We start from the raw sequence: 23,219 nt of genomic DNA, 5'->3' as shown, positions 1-23,219 counted from the left end.
GAAGTAGGTGAAGCACATAAACAAAAAACCAAACAGGCTCTTGCAAGTTCAATACCTGCAAGTGAGTGTGTGCATATATACATACATGCCATGCACACACAATTTTGTTTATCTTTTGTTTTGTAAAAATAAAAAAGAGAAAATACAGTACAAATATAAATGAGAATAGCATAAAATAGAAATAAAAAAGTAAAGGACTGTGTGTGTTACTGTATAGGCTTCAATTTAAGCACACCTCAGTACTACCGTACATATCCTTTAATAAAATATGAATTACTGTATCACAAACATAGAGACACAAAACAAAACAAGATCCAGCAAGTCAGGCATCTACCTAGCCCTCATCACCCATCCAATGCTGCCTCCTCACCCCCTCCCAGCCAGGGGAAACTACTACCCAGTTCCACCCACCTTCCAAAACAACCCCTTCTCTCAGAGAGTTCTCAACACAGTCCAATCCCCCCTCCCCTTGGTAACTTCTCTAGGCCTCCCCCACCCCCAAACCCTTTCCCAGTCTGTTTATTAGTTTAAGCAGTGTTACCAACATTTTCCTGAGGCCATGCAACATTTTTTGAAATTTATATACAGTATACAGTATCTTATATCTTCGAGCCTTGGTCCCTGGGGTCCGGTTGTGTCCGGATAATGTTGCATTCCAGATAATGACAATCCGGATAATTGAAGGATTATTGTATGCAGGTACTACCTAAAGAATTGAACTGATCAAACCTCAATCTGTAAGGACAAGAATCTTGAGGCAATATATAAGCTTGAAGGACAAGTTTAAGAAAATGGACTTTATTTTAAAAAGGATCAAATAACATGTAACTTTTTTGCATGTTGTGAACATCTGGTTCATGATCCTGTTAAGATTATGTAAAGTTAATTAACATTTAATTATGCTTAAATCTAAAGTTTTATGTTAAGTAGAATTAAATGAGTGACCAGATGCCAACAATGGAAGTACACTATTACCAAGTTTAATTTTTTTCACACTCAGTATCAGTTAACATCCAGGGAGAACCTTCCAGTCCTAATCCTTCTTGCGTTTTGATAAGGCTGATATACAGTATGTGTAATTTGGTTTTGCCTGTAAGTTTATTAATTCTGACACTGATTTTAACTAGTTTGACTGGACAGTCTTCATAATACTGCATTTGGAAATAAATAAGGATGTGCTTTATATGGTTGTGGGATTTTGATTAAACTATTGTCCACCGCCACTGAAACACATTTCTGATTAATACTACCCTACCTTCAGAGTATGGTTATTGTCTACTAAATCTGTGTCCTATTTTGGCTTTTTGTGGTGAAAATTTTGATAACATTTTAGTATTTTTTTACTATTTTCCAGTTGGATAAAGTGTGTACGTTTCCTCCCATTCTTGTTTTATCTATTATGGAAAACCCAAGCAGGAAAAGCGGTTATAATCAGATTATCCCCTTAGGGGGTTAATGCCGTCAGTGCACCTCATGCGGTGTACTGTAGGTATTACTTGAGGTTCTTTGAAGCATGCCTTTGGCCCCTAGCTGCAACCCCATTCGTTCCTTTTACTGGACCTCTCATATTCTTGTTTTTCCATCTTACTTTCCACCATCACCTAACAATTGATTCGTAGTGCAACTTCGAGGTTTCCTCCTGTTACACCTTTCAAACCTTTTACTGTCAATTTCTGTTTCAGCGCTGAATGACCTCATAGGTCCCAGTGCTTGGCTTTTGCCCTAAATTCTATATTCAACTCAACTCAGTCAGATTATGTTTACAGTTTTGTAATGCTATGAGGGCATATAGTTCACATTGTTTTGTGGAACGTTTGTTTCACATAAATGAATTGTCAGAAAGTGCAGTTTCAGCTTGTATAGCTCTTTATTCGTCAGTGCTTCTAGTTTCTGTTGTTAGGGTATTTCTTGTATAGCCATTCACCTGTATTTGAAGTAAAGACAATACCAGTTCTTTATATACAGTGGCGGCAAAAATAATCTCAACAGCAAAAATAGTGTTGACATATTTCACAATATAATAGCAAACTACTGTGGATAGTTAAACAAACAGAAATCTGAACTTATTTATTATTTAGATACATGAATTAATACTTTTTCATCTCTCCTTTAGCCTGCAATACAGCCTGGATGCGCTTAGGCATGGAATCAGCAAGGATCATGAAATATTGAGGGTCCATCTTAGTGCACCATGTCAACTTAATCTCATTCTTAAGCTCAGCCATATTTGAGGGCTGGGCACCTGCAACTTTGTCTTTAATAACTTTCCAGGCACTTTCAATTGGGCTTAAGTCACATGAATTGCCTGGCCACTCTAAAACAGATACTGTACATTGTTCTCTGCAAGCCACTTTGTTACTGTCTTAGTCTTGTGACATGGAGCCCCATCATGCATAAAAAATGCAGAATCATGTAACCTGTAAAACTCTAACATGTGGTCCTAAGCACTTCTAAATATTTGTTCCTTTCATTTGTTTCCCCCTTAGGCAAAAACAACCCAGCTCTACACCCAATTTACCAGTAAATGCCCCCACCATAACACTCTGTGGATGCTTCACGGTTTTACAGTAAACTTGTGATGATATCAGGACACACTCTTGGGCCTCCTCACAACACTGCTGGCACTTTTAACCATTCTGAAGATTGATTCATCTGAGAACACCACGTCGCGCCATTGTTTCTTGGTCCAGTGTTCATATTTCCTACAGAAAGCCAACCTTTTCTTCTTCATGCCATCTGTGAGGGCGTGACTTTGCAACACCGGTGATCCCAGGTCGCGCTGCGAGGCGATGTTGTACCGTCACGAACAGCGGCGTTCCAAGCAGATCAGGATGCTTTTTCTTGAGTGCAGCTGCTGCGGTTGAGCAGTTACAGTATTCAATACTTCCTCTTCAAATTTTATCTGCCCTCAGTCTTCTTCTTCCACCCCAACCTGGTTTCTGCTGTGGCACCTCTCCTGGTAGAGTCCTTACCACCTTTCAGACTGTAAATAGCTTGGCGAGGAGGTGCAATATCTCTGGCCCATGAATCAGAGACTTCCTGCTCCAGCTAGGCAAGGGCACTGGCCTTTTTTCTGTTTGCAAGCTTATGGCGTCTCGTTATGTCAACGACAAACTGAGCTGTGGGCGCCAAAGACGACTGAAAAATGTGCAAGTCAGGGGCTGATGGAGCAACTTGTTACAGATGATTTCACACCAACATCTCAGTGAGCACTGACAATTCCCATAAGTTTCCTGCTCATATGGGTCCAAGGAAGTTGCCAACCATATGACAAATCTCTGGTGACAGTGGTATGGCTGCCGCACAATTCTGAAGTTGTTAAACATTTGATGTTAAGATTATTTTTACATTTTTGCTGTAAATATTAATTTTGTGGCCACTGTACAGTATATTTATTTTTTGGTCTCCAGTTATCAACTTGTTGGTTGTAATTTTGTGAATAGAATGTAAAACAATTTTAAAGAAGTTCCACCCCTTTGGAAGCTAAGAGGGTTGATTAAACTTTTAATAAATTCTGTAATAAATTATAACTTATTATCGATATGATAATTACTATTATTTAAGAAGGTTTGGTTAAACTTGGTAATAGTATTAATAGTAATTATAATAATGATAATTGTTACTGACACAACTGTTTAATAATAATAGTAATAACAATACAGTAATAATAATAATAATAGTAATAATAATAATAATAATAATAATACATGTTTGGATATGGTAGAATAGACATATAGGTTTTTTGGAAAATACAATTTAAAATTTTTCCAGAGTTTAAGTGGGATAGAACATGGAAACAGATTGGCTTTATCATATGAGACGAGAAATGCAAGAAGTTCTTCCTGGACTCTTTCTTGGACCATTCAATGCTGCTACAAAGTCCAAGGTAGGTCCTACGTAGAAAGTAGTTATGATTTTTGTGGATAAATTCCCATTCCATATAAGTAACTTACCAAGTAATTACATAGCTATAGTTTCAACTCGCATGGCAGCTTTAATTTAAAAAACTGTTGTAGCGCTTCGATTGTTTAGTGTAAGTGACGGGCCCCACCCACTGCCGGGAATACTGGAAACAACTTAGTAGGTATCTTAATTGTGTTTCTGCCGGCTCTCGAGTAACATCGTGGGTGTGCTGCAGCTCTTGCTCACTGATTTTTGGTTGTATGGCTGGATTTCAGTGAAGTATTATAGCTTATTTGAGTAGCCTTCAAGGTTTAATAGCTTTCAAGATAATCTTTTCTAGTTCTTTGGTTATCATTGTGCCTGATTCAAGTTCACCAAGTTTCGCTATTGTAGCGAAAGTTACAAACCAGATTAATCAGATCTTCATGTGATTCTCATACATTTTGCAGTAAACGTAGTGGGCAGGAATTTAGTAGGGAGAAAACTTGTGCTAAATGAGAGGGATAGAAAGAGGAAAGTGGCCTCTAGAGCTGAAAAATGAGCTTCCCTTAGACTAGAATTCCACCGTAGCCTAGGTTAGAAGATAGCTCTGCTATTCCATCTTCCCCATTTCCTAATTTTTGTCCTGCTACCAGCTCTCCCACTTTTAATTCACCTATTCCCACGCCTGGCTCCTTCGCTTCCGTACCTGATGCTATTGGCAGTCTAGAGTCTGGGTTTGTCAAGAAAATTAACCTGTTAGTGGATTCAGTGGCAGAGATAAGTGCGTCGCTGAAGGTGTTATAGTCAACGTATTCAGACGGCGCCACTTCCCGCAAGGTGACAAGTGACAATGCAGTGTTTCTGGAGGAGGTGGCTACTTGTTCCCACCGATTCTCCTAGATGAAGGTCCCTGTCATACTCCCCTAAACCTGGGAGGAGTCATACCGGAGGTCCAAGGGAGGTCGGTGGGGTTTCCCCATGGGTAGTTACCCCCTCAGCCACACCTGTTGTACAGTCCCAGGTGTCTGTAGGACTAGCATCACTGTACTGCTCCCCCAGCCCTGGGAGAAGTCCAAGGGAGGCCGATGTGGTTTGTCCACGGGTACTCACTCTCTCATTCGAGCCCGTGACAAAATCCCAAGTGCTGTCAGAGAGCCATTGAAAAGGCGTCTCATGAAGAGTGCACCAAGTTTTCATACGGATACTTCAAATTGTCATTTAAATATATGATAGTTGAAGGTATCATACCAGAGGCAGTTTAATCATACATTTATGATAATTATCATACGAACAGTAGGCTGGGCCACTTATGTATGTCTTGTCAGCGATCAGGCCTGCCCTCCGTTGCAAGACTCCTGCTTATGTAGGGGCGACCTACGGCTCAACCACCTCGCCACTACAGGCCCTGCAGTGATGTCACTTCCAACGATTCCGACATGGACAGGTGACACAGAAAATGATTCCTGGTTTCTTCTAGGCCACTTAAGACCCTTCAAGTGGGTCAGCGTTCAGATCCAATTCCAGTTAGGCAGTATAGGAAGGCCAGGACTAGCCCACAAGCTTCTCATAGTTAAACCGTTGCTATATGGGACAGGCGCCTCTTTCTGAGTGCCTGGTGCAGTGTTACCAGATCTTATTTGCCATTCGATGCTAACCTCTATGAAATTATTCTAACCTAGCATGGCGTACCCGTTGCCAGTTGTGTTTCTCCATTTCTTGTAGTTACGCTATAGCTATATGGAACATGGCATCTCTTTCCGAGCGCCCAGCACAGTGTTACCAGATCTTTTTTGCCATTTGATGCTAACTCTATACTGTATGCAATTATGCTAGCCTATGGTGGCACGCCCGCTGTCAGTTGTGTTTCTCCATTTCATTTGTCACCTTCAGAGCAAGATGAACTGTCATTGGCTCCAATTAAGAGACATTTAGCTCGAATAATGCTGTTGTTGAAGAAAGGAAGGGGAAAGCATCTTTCGCCTTTCCTTCCTCTGTCTTAGTTCAAAGATTTTTCTCTGTTGTCACCAGGGAAGCTCCTTCTTTGGGAGTTGCTGCCTCCTCCCAAGGGTACTTCTCTGTTCTCATGAGCTCTTCTCAACACTGTGTTCTCGTCGGCAAAGATATTTTTTTGTTGACGGAGCTAGGCCACTTTGCTAAGAATTTCTTCATGGTTTTTTGAAGATATTTTGCTTCCTTGCCTGGACAGTAGGAACATGGACTAAGAAGATTGTCCACTTCCAAGCATTATCAGGCACCTTGGACTGGCTAGGAGTCGTTGTTCTGTTCGGACAAGACCAATAGAGATGGCTCTATAGAACTTTCCTCTCTTTCCAGTTTGGGAGTACTTAAGAAAAGATATCTCTGGTGCTTCTTTACCACTAAGAGAGTCACTCAGACACAGAATCAGTCTTTTATTTTCTTCCCTGGAACTTCACCTCTTCCCACAGGACACTGTTAAGGAATTGTGTCCAACCTTCAGAAGAAGTCAATGCAAGATCCGTGGGCTCATTCCTCCAAGCGTTCCAAAGTCCCGGTTGACCCTGTCGCTAGAGATCCTCTGTTTGGGGATCAGTCTCAACTCTCAGACTTTTGGGGTTTTCCATCTACCAAGATAATTGTCAGCTGCCTCCAGGTAGTCCACTAGTTTTAGCCCTTTTGTCTTGCTCAGCCCATCAGTGGTTGAGCCTACTGGGGACTTTCACCCATTGAGACTTGCATCAAGCCAGGCAAACTTCACAAGAAAGTTTTGCAATTCTTTCTCAATGACAACTGGGACAGGGAAACAGCTGGATGTATGCATGTTTCCCATAGCTCAGTAGTTAAAGTTGGACCTGGAGTGGTGACTGTCTGAATGGGACTTTTGGAAGGGAAGTCTCTTCATCCGCTGAGCCCAGATCTAGACTTCTTCTCAGACACCTTGGATCTAGGTTGAGGAACCCTCTTGGGGAACCAGGAAGCTTCTGGGACATGGTCCCTGGAAAAGCAGGACCTTCATATTAACGTTAGAGAGCTGAAAGCAATTCTCTTAGGACTTCAGTGATTCTCATCCCTAGTTCGCAACAAGACTATGGTAATCCATTCAGATGTACCTCAGCTCTGAAGTACATACGGAAGCCAGGAGAACTCTCTCCTCTTCTCTTCGAAGTGCCCGGTGCCAGCTCCAGGGTGCCAGGCACCAGCTCCCAAGTGCCCGGCACCAGCTCTCAAGCACCTGGCACCATCTCCGGAGTGTATAGGTACAGCTCCGAGGCTCCTGGCACCAGCTCCCAAGTGTCCAGCTACAGCTCCTGGGCCCCTAGCACCAGCTTCCAGGCCCACAGCGCCAGCTCTCCAGTGCCTGGCACCAGCTTCCAAGCGCCCAGTGACAATTCTTCAGTACCTGTCTCCCTCTTCCGAGCGCCAAGCTCTTGCTTACAGACATGGATCCCCTCCATTATTCCTGAGAGCCATTCTTGACCCTCATTAAACAGCTGTTAGCTGAAATTATGGTTTTTCTCTCAAAGAAACCCCCTCAAGATGGTGCTCTCTTCGTTGTCCAAGAAAACTGTGAAAGAAGTTGATAATTGACTTTTGCTAAGAGGGAGCAAGGCAAGCATCCTTCACCATTCCTCCCTCTTGCTTAGTCCGTAGGAGATATCTGTCCTTCATCACCGGGGAAGCTCCTTCTTGGGAGTCGTTGCTTCCACCCAAGGGGACTTCTCCAGCCTCATCTATCTTCCCAACGCTCTGTGTTTTCATCAGCGAAAGTTATTTTCCTACACCAACTTGTTAAGGACCTCTTCAAGGTGTTTGAGATCTTCAGTCTCTTGGATTGGATAGTTGAAACTCTGACCAAGGGAAATGATAATTTCAAGGAGTTAAAGAACGACATTGCTTCGGACTGGCTAGGAGTACTGTCTGGAGCAGACAAGGCTATTAGATATGGATATATTGAGCTTGCAGCTCTTTTCTCCCTGGGGATATTGAAGAAGGGGGAATTATGGTGCTCCTTTAAAGGTTATACAGACACAGAAGTCAACCTTTTTGTTTTTGCCCTTGGACCCCAACTCCTTTTCTCACAGGGTACTGTGAGGAAAATTACTTCGGACCTCCAAGAGGAGTCCACTCAGGATCTACTGTCAACAGCAAGAGACCTTCTACTGTGGATAGATCAAATTCGAGTGATTCTAGTCACTCGATTTGTTAAGGTCATTGCAAGATGCAGGCATCAATCTTCTATCACATCTACCAGGCTAAGTGGGTACTTTTTCCGAACTGGTGTCTCAGACACACGTCTGTTCTTCTGAGACATCTGTGACCCAATTGCAAAATTCCTCTTTTATCTGAGGAGATCCAGAATCTCTCGTCCTCCTTCATTAAGGGATATTGAGCTATGCTTAACTCAGTGTTTAAGCTCGGGAACCTAGGTCTTTTGTCAACGCAGCCTTAACAACCTCATCAAGTCCTTGGATACGTCCAAGCAAAGGAAGTTGGAGCCGGTCTCCTGGAACTGGTACGTAGTGTTGAAGTGGCTGACAAGTCCCTCTTTTAAACCCCTACTTTCATATACACTACTTACCAAGTAATTACATAGCTATAGTTGCTATTTACCAGCAGCTAGAATTTTGGAATTTGCGGTAGCGCTACTTTTGTTTTGGATAGGCGAGTGACCCAGCCCACTTTCGGGGTAAAAGAGGAACCAGCTTAACAAATGAGCTCAATATGTTTTTGATGGCTGTGGCTACAGTGGTTGGCAGCAGCGGTTTTTAGAAATTTCTCTTCTCTGTTGATCTTAGATCATTGGTGAAGTATTCGCTTTATGGTAGCCTTTTTGGCACAGTTAGTTAGTGTCAGGTTTTCATTGCAGATTAGTATTATTGCATTTGACAATTATTTGGACTTTCTTTGACCCGACTTGTCAGCATGTCCGACTCGGGCTCTCAAAGTGTTAGGTATTGCAGTAAAGGCTGCAATACGAGACTGATTAAAGCCTCTTTTGACCCTCATACTATCTGTTCTTCTTACAAGGGTCAAATATGTTCCCCTGAATTGACCTGTAATGAGTATGTCTCTTGGAATCCCAAAATGTGGAAGACCTTGAATAGTCATTTGATGAAATTAAACAGGGATAAAAAGAAAATAGCAGCAGCTAGGGCTAGTATTAAGAAGACTTTAGCTAGTCAGGTGTCGGCAAAATCTTTGTCTGATAATTCTGATTCTTTTTCCTTTGTTCCACCCGATCCCATGCCTCAATCTGTACCAATTATTCCACACCCTGGCTCCCTTACTCCTGACCCCGACCTCATTACCAGCCTTGAATCGAGAGTTAATCTTAAGTTTGGATTACCCTTTGACACGATGGAGAAAAAATGGTGCTTCTGCTAAAGTCATAATGGACAAAGTGAATGTGAAAGGTGATAGTGAAATGTTATGCTAGGTTAGAATAATTTCATAGAGGTTAGCATCGAATGGCAAATAAGATCTGGTAACACTGCACCAGGCACTCAGAAAGAGGTGCCTGTCCTATATAGCAACAGTTTAACTATGAGAAGCTTGTAAGCTAGTCCTGGCCTTCTTATACTGCCTAACTGGAATTGGATCTGAATGCCGACCCACTTGAAGGGTCTTAAGTGGCCTAGAAGAAACCAGGAATCATTTCCTGTGTCACCTGTCCATGTCGGAATCGTTGGAAGTGACATCACTGCAGGGCCTGTAGTGGCGAGGCGGTTGAGCCGTAGGTCGCCCCTACATAAGCAGGAGTCTTGCAATGGAGGGCAGGCCTGATCGCTGACAAGACATACATAAGTGCCCCAGCGAGGATTTTCCCATTTGTAAAGTTAGAGCCCATGAAATTAGGGCAATAGCTGCTTCGTTGGCTTTCAAGCGAAACTTATCTCTCTCCATGATAGTGCAATCCACCTTCTGGAGATGCAAGTCAGTATTTGCAAATTTTTATTTGCATAATATTGAAACGGTGGTTGAGACCTGCAGTACCATAGTCCTTTATCCATGGCTGGCATGGTATTGGGAGAAGAAGAATAGGAGGTTTCACTCCATTCCTCTGTCCACTTGCCTTGATTACAAGATGTTGAGTTATGGGAAGTTTTGGGGGTTACTGTGTACATGAAGTATCCACCAATCATTGTGTTTTTTAATGGATGGGTAATGCTTTACATGATTTTTGTGGCGGGATTCACACCCACAAGCAACACAACAACACAACCTCACCCTGATCTTCGGTTGCTGGAGATGGATAAGGTCCACGGTCACCAACTGTAGCACCCAAAACCACACAAACAAAACAAGAAACATAAAAAAGAAGATAGAACTATATACACACAACAAGAACAGTACACAAACAAGAAAAACCAACAACTCTCAAAAGCACACAAAAAAACTGTCCAAGACCAAACGACTGACCAGCACTAGCTCTGACTCAAGACTCCAAAAAAGACTGAAAAATCCTCACATATATTCCACAGACAGACAGACAGCGCGCCGTAAACAAACTAACGACCTCATCCCTCTCCCGACAAATCGAAGCACTCACTTCGACAATTACTCTCTCCCTCTCTCTCTCTCTCTCTCTCTCTCTCTCTCTCTCTCTCTCTCTCTCTCACAAAAACGTTGGGAAATGCTAAATAAAAACAAATTTATTCATCCCTCTATATTTCTTCCCCCTTTTTAGCATTTCCCAACCAACACCTTTCACACCTCTTTCAAATGTATACGCAACACCCATGGATGCTCACTAGCAGTCCTCTAGATCGCGTTCGCTACAACGCAATCATTCTCCCAGAATCACTCTCTCTCTCCTAGCAACACTCAAACTCACATCATCTCCTCCATTCTCTCTCAGATTCACGCTATCTTCTTCACTATTACCACTCTCAATTTCATCCACAATCTCATCTATACCCTCTAACTCGTTCCCAATACCTCCCCAATTCTTCAACTAACCCATCCCATTCGCTCATTGACCTTTCCAATTCTTGCAACGATTCATTCATGCTTTCAATCACTCGTCTATCACTGCTACGCTCTCTTACTCTTACACTTCGCTCACCTCCAACCGTTCACTTACCCCCTACGTTCCAGTCAACTCAGTTATACCAAACCGCATATGCTATCGTTCTATTCATACCATCCCATTCATCCGTATTACACGCTTTATCACTCATTTTCACTTTGGCACTCACACCTATCACACAACTTACGATCATTCCGTTCACTTACGTTTCTTCCCTTTCTTACGTTTTCTGCCATACTCTATCAAAACAAATTGCTTCATGAACTCGTCAGTCTTTCAGCAAAGCCCCCTCATGCAACAACCCCTCACGTACATGCATCACATCGCATACCGCTTGCATCCTGGAGGATCCACCCATTTGAACCCCCTTCACACTCAGTTTCCCGAATTCGCTGTCACAGTCACCCTCTTTCGTCTACATACACTTGATACATGCCCTTCCATTCCACATTCGTCACCACTTCGCTCTCGGTTCTGAACACATTCTCGCATAATGCCCATTCTTACCACAGTTACCACATATTACATTCACTTTCGGGTACCCTACAACCATTAGCAACATGACCCATCTGTCGCACGGTAGCATTTAACCCCTATCTTTCGTACACTCCCTTACCAAATGTCCCGGTTGCCCCACCAAACACGCTCCTAAAGCCCACCTACACTCATTCTTTGTATGTCCTTCCTTTCCACATCTAAAACACTTCGCTCGACTTCCACTCATCGACCTTCCCCTTTGTACACTACTATCCCTAACCCGTCCAACCCGTTGTTCCTTACAAACCCATCATTCATCCTCACTGGCACCTCTACATTCACTTGCTCTTACCTCCTATCTATTACACTATCGGCCATTCTCATTGGGCCTCAACACTGCATCCCTAAAGCTTCCGAACTCTGGTACTCTCTCATCTACCCCCAGCCCTTACACTTACACTTCTGCTCTCTTTTATAACCCTGTCAAGCTCATAATCTTCTACAATTTCCAAAATTTCTCCCCAAGTCAACCTTTCATTCGTCCATCTTTTCTTCTCCTTCCGCTTCAAGTTCACAAATTCTCTAACTCCATCTGGCACTGTCCCTAACAACTTCCGTACTAACTCCTTACATTCATCTATCCCATCATCCCCAAACTTCTTCCTTGCCAACGTCTCCAGCCGACAAGCATACAGTGACAAAGGTTTCCCAGCTTTCATTCTTGCCTCATCAAATTCATTCTTCCTCTTATACTTAACACTTTCGCTTTCATCAGCCTAAACACTCTCAACTAATCTAGCTTTCACCTTGTCATACTCAACCTCTCCCACACTCATAATAACCCTATACATGTCAAGTAAAAACCCAGTCAAATACTCTCCTAATTCTCGTGCCCATACTCTTACTTTCCCCATACTTATCCTGACAACAAAACCTTTCATACTCCCCTAAAGAAATCATGCACATCCCTACTTCCATACTCATTATACTTTTCACACCGGGGTACCTCCCTCACATACATAGCCTTTCTCACTTCTTTCTCACTTTCCTCTCACTTTCACTACTTTGGCTCTGTCCTTTCATACCCTCTTCCGATACAAAGGTCCACTTCTGCACTTACATTAATCTTACCATTACACTCTTCTTCCCCCTCTTTTTATCCACTTTTATCCACTCCTCCATCCACCTCACTATCACTACTGCCTTCACCTCTCCCTTCTTTCCTGCCTTTCCACTTCCTTTTCCCCTTCTTACCAGTTTCCTTTCCCTTTCCCTTCTTCCTTTTTCTTCCCCTGACTTATCCTTACTTTCCCTCTGTTCCTTCCCCTTGCTTTTCATTCCCTTTTCTTACCTGCCTCTCATTCCCTCGTTTCTTACTTCCTATTCCCATATCACTTTCATCACTCACGCTTCCATTCACTTCTTCCTCCTTTTCTTTCTCTCTTGCCCCTTCACACGTTCCAGAGAACCTGCCTCCAACAGCCCCTTCTCCAAAAACACCCTTGAACATACCTTTCACCATTTCTTCCACACTTCTCATCATTCCTCCAACTTTTTATCCATCCTCTCTTCCATTCTCTCTTCCATTCTCTCTTCTGACTCTTTCATCTCCCTTTTCATTTCTTCTTTTGCACTTCTTAGCATTCCTCCCATCTCCTCCAACTGACTCCTCAACTCCTCATTTCACCCCCCTCAGCCTCCCATTCTCCTCTCTTGCCAGCCGCAACTCTCTCTCAACCTCACCAGTTCCTCTTCCATTCCCTCCAGTCACACTGCTAGCCACTAATCTCAATTGCAGCTGCACCAACAGCTGCCCCACACGTCAGGCGCCAAATATTATGTGGCGGGATTCACACCCACAAACAACACAACACGCAACACTCACCCTGATCTTGGTTGCTGGAGATGGATAAGGTCCACGGTCACCAACACAGCACCCAAAACCACACAAACAAAACAAGGAAACATAAAAAGAAGATAGAACTATACACACAACAAGAACAGTACACAAACAAAAACCAACAACTCTCAAAAGCACACAAAAAACTGTCCAAGACCAAACGACTGACCAGCACTAGCTCTGACTCAAGACTCCAAAAAGACTGAAAAATCCTCACATATATTCCACAGACAGACAGACAGCGCCATTAAACAAACTAACGACCTCATCCCTCTCCGACAACCGAAGCACTCACTTACGACAATTACTCTCCCTCTCTCTCTCTCTCTCTCTCTCTCTCTCTCTCTCTCTCTCTCTCTCTCTCACAAAACGTTGGGAAATGCTAAATAAAAACAAATTTATTCATCCCTCTATAATTTTATGTGGTGTATGGGTAACTTGGTTTTCTGGTTGTTTTGTGGTACTGCGCCCAGGGCAAGGGCTTTTGTTTTTAGTATGACGCCTTGGCAGCCTTCAGAGTACTCCTCGGCTGCAAAGTACCCACTGAAGTAGAGGCGACACTTGGCTATACCGCCACACCACTACGGGTCAAGATGAGTACCGACCAGAGGCAGTATCCTCCTGCTGTGGCTCTCTCACCAGGTAAGGTTCAACAAGCATTGTACCAGTGCTAGGTACTATGCTGTTCCAAATTCATTTCCATTACTGTGCTGAGTGATTTTGAGTAGTATATGTCCATGTATCCCACCTCCTGTCAATGTGGGATTTAGCTCTGTAGTTACTTGGTAAGTTACTTACATAAAAATGACATTTTTATAATAAAATAAAGTTTTATATATACAGTCATAATCCAAACTTACGCGAGGTTAGGTTCCAGAACCCCTCGCTGAGGGTGAATTTTCGCGAAAGTTTGGCATGGTCTCTAAAAATGCTAATAAATGCTTATTTCTAAAGTTTAAACACTAAATGTGACCCTAATCATGCTCCCAAATTATTAAGTTAACTTTTAAATGAAATTAAAGTTCCTGTAATTTCAGTTACAAGTTAGCTTAATACATTACCCTTAAAAAAGAGAAATAAATGGTTGACATAAAAATTGAGAGTTGGAAGAGAATTTCTTTCTTTCTCTCTCCCTCCCCTTCCAACTGATCTATTTTTAGAAGTCGTCTCAACCTCTTTTTAATAACTTCTTTATTCTGCGTCTTTCTCTTTGTTCTGAAATGCTTTTTCATGAACAAACAGTGTTTTATATTTTGACTAATACAACTCTTAGTTATTGTGTCTGTATGTTTTAGAACGTACAGTATTTGCAACAATAGTGCATTTACACTTCGTAGAGAGAGAGTCCTTACTTAAGAGTGTGTAAGGAGTGAAATTATTTATGAGTTATTACGGAGACTGAAAGAATAACGAGAGAGAGAGATTGTCCTTACTTGAAATATCAAGTTATATTATTTATGAATTATTGTGGAGAGAGAGAGAGAGAGAGAGAGAGAAAGTTATTCTTATGTTAGATATCAAAAGATGAAAATTCAGTATTAAACTTGACTTTGAATGAAATTAAAGTTATAGTATTTTCATTTAAAAGTTAGTTTAATACATTACCCTTGAAAAAAGAAATAAATGGTTGACATAAGAATGTGGGAGTGTGTGACTCTCTCCCCCATTCCACCGATCTGTTTTTAGAAGTCTTCTCAACCTCGTTTTTAAAAACGTCTTTATTCTGTCACTTTCTCTTTGTTCTGAAATGCTCTATGTCTCTATGTTTTAGAATGGCACATTTACAGCTTTGCTAAACGGTACAGGTAAATTAGATCAATTCAAAATTATCTACTGTACAGTCAAAGACATACAGAGAAACAGTGCTGTAATACATAGGTTGGCTGACTGAGAGAGAGAGAGAGAGAGAGAGAGAGAGATTTGACCAGACCACTGATTAACACTCCCTTCTTGTCATGTTAAATGACATGTCTGACAGCTTTTGCCTTCGACCTTCTTACAAAAGATGAGGGAAGAATTTGTTTGTTCAAAATAATACAAATTTTGTAATTACAGTTTTATTATTATTATTATTATTATTATTATTATTATTATTATTATTGTTATTATTATTTAATTTTATTAATCTTATTAATATTTTAAATTTAAAACTTATTATTAGGTAAAAAGTTTATTTATCATACATATAAACATACCTGTATACATGTACCATAAAAATTCATCTGACTAAAAGAGAGAGAGAGAGAAATTATTACTTTTAATAATGTTTAATGTTATTTAATTTACACATAAAAGCTTGAAAACTTATAAATTACTTAAAAAAATAAACAAACACATTTGCAGGGTTTCTCAGTGTTTGCAAATGTTTGCGTGTCTGTGAAAAACTCGTGTATTACCATTAGTTAGGTTCCAATGAAAAATTTGTGCATCTGTGAATTCGTGCAACTCGAATCGCACAAGTTCGGGGTATTACTGTACTTCCCATGTAACTACATGATTGGAGCCCTCCCTCCTCCCCTCTCATGGACATAGGGCACAAACGAATTAAACTTTTCAGTTGTGTTGTACCTATCCTTCCTTGAACGTGGAAGGGGCCAAGTTACCAACACTAAAACAATAGAACTCTACCGCAAATTTCAAATTTTTAAGATGCCATGGTTAAGTGAAACTAATATCTATGTAGTTACTCGGGAAGTATATATAAAACTTCATTTTATTATAAAAATGTCATTTTTCCTGTGACTCCCAAAATAAAAAGAGACTTGCTGTGGTGGAGTTCTGAAAGAAAGTTGTCCGAGGGAAAGTATGTCCTCCCTTTGGACCCCAACCCAGACCAAGGTCACTGTCATACTCCCTTTAACCTGGGAGAAGACATACTGAAAGTCTAGTGGATGCTGATTGGGTTGGCCCAAGACTAGCTGCCCCTCAGTCAAACCTGTTGCGTGTTCCCAGGTATCGGCAGACAACCAGTGGAAAGGCGTCTTGACAGGAGACAGTGTTATGCAAGTGGAGGAGGTGGCTTCTTTTCCTGCTGGTTCTCATAGATGAAGGTCTCTGTCCTGCTCCCCTGAACCTGGGAGAAGACATGCCAGAAGTCCAAGGGAGGCCGGTGGCCCCCCCCCCCTCGTCGAACCTCTTGCACGTATATCCCAGGTTTCAGGTTTCGACAGACAGCCACTGGAAAGGCGTCTTGGGTGTACACCAGTTGTCGTCCGACTCTAGACTCCGAGGCTCGGACTTGGAAGTGCCACAAGCACTTCCAAGATTCGTCTTGTCCATTGAAGAGGATCGCAGGCAATGCTGACAGCTCTTCTCCACTGCCCAGTTAGCAGTTTAAGGAGCTGGGTGCAGTCCTCAACCTTCCTGCATCACATAGGACAGCTAGAGTATTTCTCTCCTGAGCGTACTTCTGTTTGGCTCCCAAGTGCTCAACGATCGCTCTCAGGCACCTTTTGTCTTTGTTCAAGCACACATCTCACAAGCGCCCGACACCAGCTCCTGAGCGCCCAGTGCCAGCTCCCGAGCACTTGGCGCCAGTTGCCAAGCACCCGATGCCCACTTCTGAGCTCCCGGCGCCAACTCTTCAGTATCAGTCCCCTGCTTGGAGCGCCAAGTGCCTGTTTCTGGCTGCGGGTCTCCTAGCCTATGCACCTCTCCTTCAATATTTATGGGCAAGTTCTCTCACCCTTTTTTGGCTCTAGCCAGCCCTGGTCTTGCCTATCTCGACCTTCCTGATGAGGAGCCATCCAGATGACAGGCCTAGGCTCCCCACGATGGTGCTTTCCTCATCTTCTAGGAAGGCACTCAAGGAGATTGAAGTTTGGCTTTCTGCTAAGAGGGAGCAAGGCCTCCTCCATCTTTCCTCCCTTCTGCTTAATCCATAGGAGTTTTCTTTCCTGTGCCACAGGGGAAGCTTCTTCCCGACGCTCTGCGTTTTCGTCAGCAGAACTTGACCCCTTTGAGTTGCTTGAAGTTTTTAGTTTCTTGGACTGGATGGTGAGAGTACTAGCCAAGAAGATTAAATTAAAGATGGCAATGATTTAATTGGAGACATCACCTCGGACTGGCTAGGAGTCTTTTCTCGTGCAAACCAGACCATCAGGGATGGCTCACTTGAACTTGCAGCTCTTTTCTCTATGGGGCTTTTGAAGAAAAGAGATTTTTGGTGCTCCTTTTCCACTAAAGGAGTCACTCAGGCCCTGAAGTCGGACCTCCAATAGAAGTCGACTCTGGCCCATTCTTCCAAACGCGCCAAGTATTTGTCCGTGTTTGTTCCTAAGTCGGTCTCTCCTCTTCAGCTGCATCCCTTTCGTGGGAGTAAGCCCAAGTCTAGTCTAGGACCCGCTCCAATGTCTGCTTCTCGGCCAGTTCTATCAAGAGGAGCTCAAGCCCTTGCCCAGAATGAGGAAGAAGTCCTCCATGCACAAGTGGGAGCCAGTCTTCTCAATTTTTGGGAAGAGTGGAGTATCAGAGGGACAGGACAGTGGATTGTCAAAGTTCTAAGGGAGGACTACTCCATTCCGTTTTTGGAGATAACCCTTTAGTGCATTCTCTCTTCATTTTGATGGCCTTCTCAAGAGGCTTGGAAAAACTTTTGGCCCTTTTGGAGGAGGTCTCCTCTCCTTCGAAAGAGCCATAGAAGAAGGCTTCTGCTTCCGTCTGTTTGTGGTCCTCAAATCATCGGGGTTTTGCAGACCAGTCTTCAGCATAAGCGCCCTCAATCTCTTCGTCCGGAAGACGAAGTGCAGGTGGAAATGAACCAGTCAGTCCTGTCATCCATTCACCAGGGTGATTGAATGATAACCTTGGATATGCAGGATGCATGCTTCCACTGGCCTATCCATCTGGACTCCAGGTTTGTCTTCCAGGACCCCACGTCAGCGTCTAAATACCTGTCTCCGCTTGGAGTGCCCGGTTCCAGCTCCCAAGCACCTGGAGCCAGCTCCCAAGTGCCTGGTGCCACCCGAGCACCTGGAGCCAGCTCCCAAACACCCAGCACCAGCTAAAATCTTCCAGTTTTGCGCTCTTTGCTTCGCCCTCTCTACGGCGCCTATTGTGTCCACTTGAGTCCTTGCTCCTCTAACAAATGACTTCTTTTTTTATAGGCATAAACATCAGTCTGTATCTAGATGACTTGCCTCTTCAATGCCCATTGAGGGGAAAAGTGCATGAAGAACTTGAACATCTCCCTCAGGACTGGGAATTACTGTATCATTTACCTTCAGAAGTCCCAGTTGGCCCTGTCGCAAGAGTACCGCTATGTGGGGATGAGTCTCAACTCTCTGACATTTTTTAGCTTTTATCATACACCTGTATGGTTCTGGTTATCTGTAAGAGACTGAGTGCTTAGCCATCCCATTCACTGTGCAGTAAACATTGAATGATGAACATGTAAGAACTATGTAAGCACAGAGGGAAACCATTATGACAGTGCATCATGATGGCAGCTTATTGACACAAACAACAAAGGAGCTGTGAACCTTCAAAAAACAAAAGATTCCATCTGATGTCATCTATGCAGGGGAGGAGGACCTCAAAACAGTGTTGAAAAGAAAAAACTTGCAAATTAAGGTTACCTACTTCCAGTTACTATTTGCTTAGGATCAGTCGCTAATTCATAACTGTTCTTCTAGGTAGGTCATTGGTTTTTTCTGTTGCCTTTCATGGTCATCCTGATCCTTTTTTTTTGTGTTGTGCTGTTTCAAGGTCCCTTTTCTTAGCAGGATGTCACAGTATGAAGACATTGTTTTTGGAGGCCTACGGCTCATTTGATGTTTGTATCATCAACTCGCAGTCTCAATGTATTGTTACAATCTGTGTTCTTTTTACAATAGAAAATGGTTTTCCAGGCATGATGACATTTAGAATCCTGCATAAATGGGCAGTAGTAGCCACAGCCAGCAGTCATTCATTTCCCAATATTTACTGAATCTTGACTTGGCTGAGCAAGTATACAATCTATCTCAGTAACCAGAGTACTGCCAGACATTTTACAGTGGGTTCTAAGATATTTTAGTGTCTGAAATTTGTTTTATGTAGAGGTTCCTCTTTCCTTCTTAGCTAGCTTGTTTCATCCGTAATTACAGCTGTGAACATGTAGCATTGTTTGGTTTGTGAGACAACACTTCAGTTGGCAGTATATGACTTCTCATTTATTGTGTAACTACCCTTTAATCTTAAATAGCCTTCTTGCTCTCCTAGGATTTAGTCATTTTGTCTGTTGATGCACTAAAGTTTAATGTTGATTTAAAATACAAGTATTAGATTTTTACATTTCTGTAACATGAGAGGTCAAAAGCAGAGGTCATGGTGCAAACAATATGAATTTCATTTTTTGGTCGTGATCAGTTAAATACAGGTGCTCCGTATCTCAGTGTGTAATACCTTCAGTGCATGCTTGTTACTTTTTTCTTTGAATATTTGATAGTGCTGCATCTGAATTTATAAACTTAAATCATTATTTTGTTTCTCCACAGTTCAGCAGTCTGTTGGATCATGGCATCACACATATTATTTGCATTAGACAGGACATAGAAGCTCATATGATAAGGCCTAATTTTCCCCACAAAATCAAGTAAGTAATTATTTTGGTAACTTTTAATTGGGGTACTGTACATGGATTTTCCCTTTCCCCTTGAGGTATTGTACATGGATTTTTCCCTTTCCCCTTGATCCCTTGGTTTGAGAGGGTCATTTATTTTCTTTTTATTCATAAAACATTTTCAGAAAATTTAGCATTTCACTTAAAAATTGGAATGTTCTGCATCTAGCAGAATAATCTAATGATACCAGTTGAAAGCTAGGACCAAATGACGATCTCTTTTCTATGATAATGATTGAAAGCCAGGGCCAAGTTGCATATCTTTTAATGCCTTCAGCATGTATGTATGTCTTCTTCTGGCATTGCAAAATGTCTGGAGTGTTGGAAAGTCTTCGTGATGCATTACAGCTAGGGTATTAAATACAGGCTAATATTGGAATGTCATACATTTTAGTTGTGAACTGTTATGTATTAAAGAAATTATTGCCTTACATAGCTTACACCTCAGTAGTTACCAGATTTATTAAAGGAAGAAGTTTCTGATCTGACACAAGTCAAGATGGAACTCACACCAATCCCCCCACTGTAGACTTCTTGGTGCTCCCATCAGTATTTTCTCATGTCCACACTTCCTGAATGTCGACTGCTCCAGGTTATAGGATGTAAATGTGTAGACTCACAGTTTCTCAAAATATCTTGTTTCTATGTGATCAATGAAAAAGAATTTTGCACTCCTACCCTTGTATGGTTGAACAGTTTTTGGGGGGCAAAACTGGCCAGTGCTCCCTGGAATCATCTTACAAAATAAGCCAGTTTGGAGTGTCTTTTAAATGTGAGGTGATTTGATTTTTCTTTTTGTAATTTAACTGACAAGTGATCAGGTGAGCAGAAAACATAAACACTAATTCACACAAATGCATAACCCCTTGTAGGAAGGATGTGAACATGCAGACCCAGAGAAGATGACAGTACAGTATTGCAACATTTCGAACAGAATCTGTAGTTTTGGGAAAATGACAGGGACCGAGAGTCCCTTTGCAAATGAAAATAATATCCTTCAGCATAAGCTGTCATAAAACAAGCAAACTAGGCCAACAACTTTCACTTATGAAACAAGCAAATAAGGCCAACAATTGCTGACTTTCCAGAAAACAGAATACCGATTGTGAAGGCAGAGAGATACTCAGCAAAGAAAAACAGAGTAATGTATGCAAGTGAAAATAAGCTTCCACAAAAGATGAATATATGATTCCAGAACTCTTGCAGATGTGCTAACACTGTGGGTGCACAGGACATGAAGAGAAGTAGTTTTATCATTTAAGTGTTTATTGCACTTTTTGTGATGAATCTTACCTACTTGTAAAGTTAGCTAACATCTTGCCTTTAGGTGTGAGTGGCATTCATGGTGTTGGAATGCTTACACTCTTGTCAGAATTCTTCATGTTGTTTCCTTGTGCCTACATTGTGAATCGAGTGGAATCATTTTGACTATTTCTGGATGTTTTTTCTTGTAAAGTATTGTTTTTCTGTTTTTGCTTTATTTCATATACAACAAGCAGAGCAGAGATAGAAGCATTAGGCCTTTGTAAACTAAAAGTATTCACACATTGTGTTCAGCAGTAGTGGTAATGGGTGTACTTTTTCTTCTCATTGTAGAGATTGTAAGGAGGGGTCTGATGAGAGGACGAATAATTTCTGGAAGTGTCGGAAGATGCGAGAGGCCTATAAATTATGTAGACAATTCGTTAGGTCCAGCCATAAGCCTACTCAATCTTTTCTTCCAATTCCTCTGGAGTTGCTCCTCCTCTTACTTCGCCAATGCCTGATTGGTTGATTCCTCTTGCACTCCCTCTGCTCTGCCTTCTTATGCTCCCTGTGTGATTCAGGAGTAAAGGATAGGTAAATTGAGGAAGATATTAGTTTACTTCTGCCATCATTAAGACATTTGATCGAGTACAGGCGGTCCCGGTTCTGACGGGGTTCTGTTCTTGCGCCCGCGTCGTAACCGAAAATCGTCGTAAACCGGAAAATCGTCGAAAAATCGTCAAAATCATAAGAAAACCTTACTTTTAATGCTCTGGGTGCATTGAAAACGACGTAAACTGCATTATTATTGAGTTTACATAAAAAAACCTTCAAATTATGATTATTCTGCCGTTTGGGGCCAAATTTCTTCCGTCGGATCGTCTGACGCCGTCGTAACCCGAACATGCGCGTTCGTAAGCCAGGAAATAATTTCTGATGAATATATTTGAAAAGCGTTGTAACCTCGGAACGTCGTAAGCCGGAACCGTCGTAAACCGGGGACTGCCTGTATATTTAGGTCAAGATGTCGGATCCCCTCACAGCGATTGATTTTTTCTGGTTCCCCAGTGAGAAAGGTGTTGGAGCCTGCCCTTTGGACTACCCTGCATCAATAGGTCTTTTCCTCTGCAAGAGAATCAAGGCGTGTCCCAGGGTGAAGGTCTGTGGCCTTTGCCACCTCTCTTCCAGTCATCTTTTGGCTTGAACTTGATATATTCTTCGAAGGATTTATTAAGTAGAGTTAGCCCTCTCATCCTCTCAACCCTGATTCAGTTCTCCTTTGGTTTTTAAACAATTTGTTTTTCTCTATTTGTTTTTCTCTATTCTTTATGAGGTGATCAACAATCTTTTAAAATGCTTCTTCTCAGCTCATGCTAGTAGTCAATGGTTATATTATGTCAGAAACGTCACTTCTTGCCCATTCAGCAAAATTAAGTTATATTAGGTCTGGTCAGTACTTGGATGACTTCCAGGGAATAATAAATGCTATTGGCAGACTATATTTTCACTACTCACAGGCTCAAATTTTTACGCAAGTCAGCCATCAAACCAGTGATGGAGATGTATAACATCTACCATCTCCTCTTATTCCCCAAGGCAGTGGGGAATGGAACTGGAGACCAGTTTTGAATGTATCCAACCTCAGCAACTTCATAGCTTTGACAAGATTTTCCATGAAAGCATTCAAATCTGTCCCAGTGGTCATCCAGAAGGATGATTGGATGATTGAGTGGGTTATGTTTAACCTCAGTTTTTATGTCCCTATTTATCCTCTTTCACACAAGTTCCTCGCTTTATTTTCAGTGGCCAATTTTTTCAGTTCTGAGCCTTGTGCTGTGCCCTAAGCAAGATACAACAGTGCTCCCCAACTTTTTTGCATTGTGGGTTCCAGAATCCACAATGGAAATGCAAAATCCCGTGTAAAAACGCTTATAACTGCCAGGTACCCGGTATCCCTTAAACTAAATGCTTATAACTGTCTATTTTAGAAGTTCACTGCCTAATTTAGTAGTTCAAAGAAAAATATACCTTAAATTATCCAATTAAAACAATTTCATATCAATTCAATCAAAAATACACTGCAAACCATCCCAAAACACCTT

General features: G+C 41.9%; 1 protein-coding gene across 1 annotated transcript in view; it reads left to right on the top strand.

Moving 5' to 3' along the window:
* Positions 1-23,219, top strand: part of LOC136844423 (serine/threonine/tyrosine-interacting protein B-like) — a 54,305-nt gene that overhangs the window by 3,697 nt on the left and 27,389 nt on the right. Inside the window, exons 2-3 of the mRNA XM_067113613.1 lie at positions 3,772-3,886; positions 19,748-19,845. Coding sequence (XP_066969714.1) covers positions 3,791-3,886; positions 19,748-19,845 — 194 coding nt within the window. The 5' untranslated portion in view covers positions 3,772-3,790. The remainder of the gene's footprint in view (positions 1-3,771; positions 3,887-19,747; positions 19,846-23,219) is intronic.

The sequence above is a fragment of the Macrobrachium rosenbergii genome, chromosome 12, assembly GCF_040412425.1.
Source record: "Macrobrachium rosenbergii isolate ZJJX-2024 chromosome 12, ASM4041242v1, whole genome shotgun sequence".
Taxonomy (NCBI): Eukaryota; Metazoa; Arthropoda; class Malacostraca; order Decapoda; family Palaemonidae; genus Macrobrachium; species Macrobrachium rosenbergii.
This window is presented reverse-complemented; position numbering and strand designations above follow the sequence as displayed.